The sequence below is a fragment of the Atractosteus spatula genome, chromosome 5 (assembly GCF_055471065.1).
Source record: "Atractosteus spatula isolate fAtrSpa1 chromosome 5, fAtrSpa1.hap1, whole genome shotgun sequence".
Lineage (NCBI taxonomy): Eukaryota > Metazoa > Chordata > Actinopteri > Semionotiformes > Lepisosteidae > Atractosteus > Atractosteus spatula.
The window spans coordinates 5,021,572-5,027,590 of record NC_142710.1 but is presented as its reverse complement, the minus strand read 5'-3'; the positions used below and the strand labels follow the sequence as shown (position 1 = coordinate 5,027,590).

The window sequence follows — 6,019 nt, the reverse complement described above, 5'->3', positions numbered from 1 at the left end:
ATACAAAACAAAATCCAAATTAACACCAGTTTCATATGAGTAATAAAAAAAACAATCTACAGTGACAAAACTTGCTTCATAAAAATCTTGTATCACTGCTTGAAAAATAAAACTTAAGTTAAGCAGCTTCTGTATTTGCTCCTGCGGGGTGAGTCACATCACAGTGTAACTTTAAACTAGACCACGTCTGCTTGAAGTCGTCAAGGAATAATTAAGATGGGATATAAAAAAAACACTGGTATAGAAATTGCTTATTTTCAAAGTAAAAATATTTAGCCGTGCAGGAAGTTCTAAACTTCATTTAGACTAGTCAGTGAAATATTCAAATACGTAAAGTACGCCTAAATAAAAAAAAACATTGGAATGTCTCTTTGTCAATTTTCTAGTTCTGGTCACTCAAAAATTCCCAATACGTCATTTTTTCATATCGATGTAAAAGAAAAATGACCTAACACATTATTATTATTATTATTATTATTATTATTATTATTATTATTATTATTATTTGTTTAACAGGGCAACGGGAATGTTGGAAATGAAGGTGGAGACTTTGTTTGAGAATGGGAGACTGGAATTAAGTGTTTTCATTCCTGCCGTTTTACTTTTGTTTTCCTCTGTACCTGAGCCACATACTGTATTTGAAGGTTTCTGTTGCTGCTGACACACTGGGCTGGATTCGACTTAAGTCATTCCGGCTATCTGGAGCACAGTTGTATCTCCCGGACTGATTTAATAAATCGTTGTTTCAGATCCCCAGGAATAAAATCAGGTAACAGTTTACTTAAGATTACTATATCGCTGCTCTTCTTTCAACATATGTTCTCTAATTACATACAATGTCGGTTAATATTGACGGTTTTCCAAATAAAAAGATCTGGATCTGATTCAAGGGCGTAATTGGTTGTGCGGTCCAGATTTACAGTAAATTCTTAGTGACAAAAAGATGTGAGGTATATCAGCAAAGGAAGTTTTCGATTGTTTCGATGTTGGAAATAACACTTTTCGTCAAGCTTTTGAGAGATATGTTACCCATGCTTGAAAGGCGAGTTTTTTTTTTATTTGGGCGTTTGGAAAATAAGGAACCAGGGGTGACGAGAGGCATTCAGGGTCGAGGGCAACATTCTAGATCCGGGAACCACATACAAAAGAAAAAAAACAGACTATGTAAATATCTCTGATTTGTAGAAATCATGTAATTACTAGCCTTACAAAATAAACACGAAATTCTAAAGTTCTTTTCTTTATCAAAATGGAGACTACAGAAACACTTTCATTTTCGATCAGGATGAGCTCGAAGAGGTTTAACTGTAAAGAGTTTCATTTACTGTAGCTTAATCAGTAACTAGCTGAGCAGAAGTTTGAGACCAGTCAGTAGAGATACTGTACTGTCGTGGAGACCTTTACAAGACTCTGGAGACTAAAATGCCATTACATAGACAGAGGAAGAGGAGTTGTGTTAGAATAGAGGGTAGCAGGAAAGGAATTTTTGGAACAGTGTCCAGTTTGCAGTACCTCTCGTCGCATACTGTATAAAAACAAGAAAAGCAAACCCAACCCTCCTACTTCATTGTTCACGGAGCTGTGGGATCAAAGTTCATTGACTTTCACAGAACACTTACAACACGTGCGTAAACATTATGGAAACGAGAGTCTGTAACTCCCAAATACTGTACCAGTAGTTTTAATCCGTGAGTGCAAGCGGTTGGGCTTTGTAAAACTTTTACATCACCTTCTTTTTGAAATAGAAATTACAAGCTCATAATGTTACAAAATAAAAATAAGAAAACATGTAAATGCGTTTTTGTAGCACTTAGGTTAGGATCCTGAAATATTAGTGGCACTTCCCTACATTTTTAATTTAATTATAATTTCACACCACAGTTTTCAAGATAATTTGAGAATAAATAAATGATCAATGTCTTAATATGATATTATTATCAACATAACATCATTATGGAATATACCCTGCAACTCACAACTGGCAACCCACTGAAGCTCAGCAGGTGTGAGCCTGGTCAGTACCTGGATGAGAGACCTCCTGGGAAAGCTAAGGTTGCTGCTGGAAGAGGTGTTAGTTGGGCCAGCAGGGGGCGCTCACCCTGTGGTCCACGTGGGTCCTAATGCCCCAGTATAGTGATGGGGACACTATACTATAAACAGGTGCCGTCTTTCGGATGAGACGTAAAACCGAGGTCCTGACACTCTGTGGTCATTAAAAATCCCAGGGTATTTCTCGAAAAGAGTAGGGGTGTAACCCCAGCATCTTGGCCAAATTTCCCATTGGCCCTTACCAGTCATGGCTTCCTAATAATCCCCATCTATGAACTGGCTTCATTACTCTGCTCTCCTCCCCACTGAGAGCTGCTGTGTGGTGAGCGTTCTGGCGCACTATGGCTGCCGTTGCATCATCCAGTTGGGGCTGCACATTGGTGGTGGTGGAGGGGAGACCCCATTACCTGTAAAGGGCTTTGAGTGGAGTATCCAGAAAAGTGCTATATAAGTGTAAGCAATTATTATTATTATTATTATTATTATAGTTTAATAGTACCTTTTGCAGTACACATGCTTTTAAAAAGGTTGTGCTTTTATTTCAGTAATTGCCTTATATTCATTTCCTGGAGATAAGTCTCTTCTGGAGAATGGTGAGTTTACTCCTTTAATGTTTACTGTAGCTATTGGAATTAACTAAACTTCAAGCATATCAACAAAGCAGGCTTGAAACGAATATGTGCTTATGTTTTGTTATTTGTACAGAAGGAGTATGTACTGTAGTGTTTTCAGATTGATTTATTTAAATCTGTATTAAGTTCTTGATTTGTTCTGGCAATGTTATCTAATGTATTATAATTATTTATAATACATTAATGTATTAGTATAATGTATTAGTTTATAATCACCTGATCCACCAGAAATTATTTCTTATTGTTGAAATTATTCTTGCTGTTGACAATTGTTTCAATTGATGAAACTCTTAGTAAGAACATGTTATTCATAGTATGAACACAACCTGAAGAATTTCACTCGTCTAATTAAGAGAGATCACTTTATTGACCATATACAATTTCTTGTATTAGGAACTTGTCTTTTCACAGACCCCAGCTTGCTCTCCATGAGACACAGACAGGGAGAGAAGCTTGGGGTCAGAGTGCAGGGTCAGCCCAGCTATTTATACAGCACCCTGGGAGCAGTTGGGGTTACAGAGACAAATTCTATATTGTCTCTGAGTTACAGTATTATTCTTAATAATCAAATATGTTTTACACTGCTGTTTCCAGTATTTCCAGAAAGGTCTAATACAAACACAATGGGAAGAAATGAAGTTGCACGTCATTTAGCTCTGGGATTTTTACTGCCAAGTCAGGAAGTACAAGCCACATTCTCAGTTATGTAAAATTAATCTTATAAGAAATTGTTATAAATGATTTACTGACATTCTTTGTTTCTATTTTGACAGGGAAAGAAACCTTCTAAACATCAACTGGGTATGTTTTTCTTTTTTTTTTAAATGATGGGTAATTATACTGTATGTGTCAAGATTAAAATCCTTTCAATTACAGGTATGTTTGTATACTAATTTGTTAACAGCCACAACCTGATCTTGTACTGAAAGACAAGTTTGTACTGTGGTGTTTTGGTTGACAGAACATGATCCGTTAAAAATCATCAATATTGCATGTGGTCTTCTCTGGTCTCTCTATGATACTTTGTTCATGAGATTTTGTATACACGCAGAAAAAAGCATTAGATAGTGAAGACATATTGGTCATTTTTTGTGTTGCGTTTTTTGTGTAACTGCAGCCAGTTTCAGATGCTGCTTGTTGTTTGTTGGGTTTTCTGACTTTAAAGAAGTCACCAACCACATGGTGCAGTCTGTTTTCCCGTGTTTGTGCACTGTTAGTGTAGTGGGCAGTCTTCTGTGTTTGTACAGTATTTAGTGTAGTTGGCAGGCGTTTGTGTTTATTCTGGGTCATTTGGGTCACAGTAATTTCATTATATTATTTTCTATTATATATTATAATTTACTTTATATATATATTATCTCAAGGCTGAGGCATGTGTCTTCAAAAGGAAGATACACTTGGAATTATACATTAATATGAGTGTTTCCTTTGATAATTATATGTTTTTAGAGGATTTATTTTTTTCTGTAAAGATGAATCTCACACAAATTCTCCCTCTCTTGTTTCTACATTTGCCTCCTGATTCATACTGTATATCACTCCTCCAGTTGAAAAAGTCCCTTGTTTTTTTTTAGTAGTCAGACTAAATTACTTAAATTCTCTCACAAACACTGCTATGAAAGACTAAAGAATTTCTTCAATTAGTTTCTATATGACATTTCTCAAAGTCAGAGGGATGACAGCAAGTACACATATGATCACACTTCAGTATCCCCAGTAGCATTTTCCAGTCTGTAGATGTTAGACTCTTTGTATTTTTAAACAAGAGTCTACTGTTTATCTTCCTCAGTGCTCCTGTCCTGAGTATCTTTACCCAGGAGACTCTTTTACTTCTGAAATATAAATGGCTCACTTGGACTTGGATTGTGTCAAAATCTTCAAGCAGTGTAAACACAAAACCTTAATTTCTTTATGCTCTCTGATGAAAAAGATTTAAATTACAGTTCCCTTCACCTATAGCATGTCAATATTTTGAGATAATATAGCCAGTGTTGGGAACTCCTCTTGTCTGTAATTGTATAGAGGAAAATAGTAGAGCTTGAGAAACAGAATAAAGAGCTGTGTGATGATGAAGTACTGTTCTGTTGCCAGTATGTTCCAAGTATCATTAGCAATAGGGTTTTACAAACATAGAATCAGATGTTACACCTTTATTTCATTAATGTTAGACACAACTAACCTCAGTACTCACTGATGACTGTATCGTGCTCTGTTCTTATCTCTTGTTCTCTGTATTTGTAGAGAAGAGAATAATAGATCTTGAACAACAGAATAAAGAGCTGCATGATGACAGTAAGTACTGTTATACTTTTGTGTGTGTTTCAATTGTAGTATCATTTACTAAGGAATAAGAACAGATATTACACCTTCAGTTATATTAATGAAGTGTTTTTTAGTATTAAACACAGCTGCCCTGTCACGGATGTACGAACCGTGGAGAGGCAGGAGAGTGTAAAAGACCCTATGCGTAGTGGCGTGACGGGGGTAAGCCCGGGCTCAGCTGTTCAGGAAATGCCATCTAGAAACCTATGCCCTCAGGTAGCGGACATGGGGCGACCTGGTGCTAGGCGGGTCTCAGGACATCCGAACGTCAATGCTGAGCGAAGGCAAATGAAAGACCCAGAAATATACAGTATAGCCCCAGAGCGAGAGAGAAACACCGGAAGGACAGCAAAGAACCGGAAATGAAAGACAGGACAGAGAAGGAGCGCCCTTTGGCTGCAGAGGGCATGACAGTACCCCCCCCCCCTTAATGGGTGGCTCCTGACGCCCATACAAATAAATAAGCTGCACACTGGGGGGAGGAAAAACCTAATTTAACTGAAAAGAAACCTCCGGGAGTCCACGGCTGAGAGGTACCCCCTCCTCCAGGGTATAAACCTTTATTGGGTAGAGGAAGGGGGGGTCGAGTAGAGCTCTGGAGACTTAAAACAAAAAAGACAAGTACTCAAGCACAAACCACAACAAACATAAGCCTGGGAGATCAGGGTGACAAACTACAAAAAACAGATAGGAACCAAAAGTTCTGAGACACAGGGAGCAGGGGAGACCAAATAGGAGGGGAGACCAGGAAGTGAAAAATCAAAACACCAGGCAAAAACAAGAATAAAAAACAAAATACCCAGGGAAAAATACCGCAGACTGGGCAGTAGGCACATTCACATTCCAACACTGTTATTGGAGTGTACAACCCAAGGAAAGCCGGACCGTAGTCCGCTCATAGACACGGATATCTGGAGCGATATCCAGCGATAAGAATGGAGGAATGGCAAAAGGCTCACTTAACGCTGATATCGGAGTGGACAACCCAAGGAAAGCCAGGCACAGGACCCGCACAC

At 37.9% G+C, this 6,019-nt stretch overlaps 1 protein-coding gene across 2 annotated transcripts in view; it reads left to right on the top strand.

The window, feature by feature from the left end:
- The first annotated feature begins 656 nt into the window (after positions 1-656).
- LOC148833644 (E3 ubiquitin-protein ligase TRIM21-like) overlaps positions 657-6,019 on the top strand; it is a 29,725-nt gene continuing 24,362 nt past the window's right edge. Inside the window, exons 1-4 of one of the 2 annotated variants that reach the window (XM_088915523.1) lie at positions 657-769; positions 2,595-2,642; positions 3,455-3,482; positions 4,923-4,973. In XM_088915523.1, coding sequence (XP_088771649.1) covers positions 2,640-2,642; positions 3,455-3,482; positions 4,923-4,973 — 82 coding nt within the window. In that variant the 5' untranslated portion in view covers positions 657-769; positions 2,595-2,639. Of the gene's footprint in view, positions 770-2,565; positions 2,643-3,454; positions 3,483-4,922; positions 4,974-6,019 lie in introns of those variants that run through there. The other variant, XM_088915524.1, reaches the window with a different exon arrangement.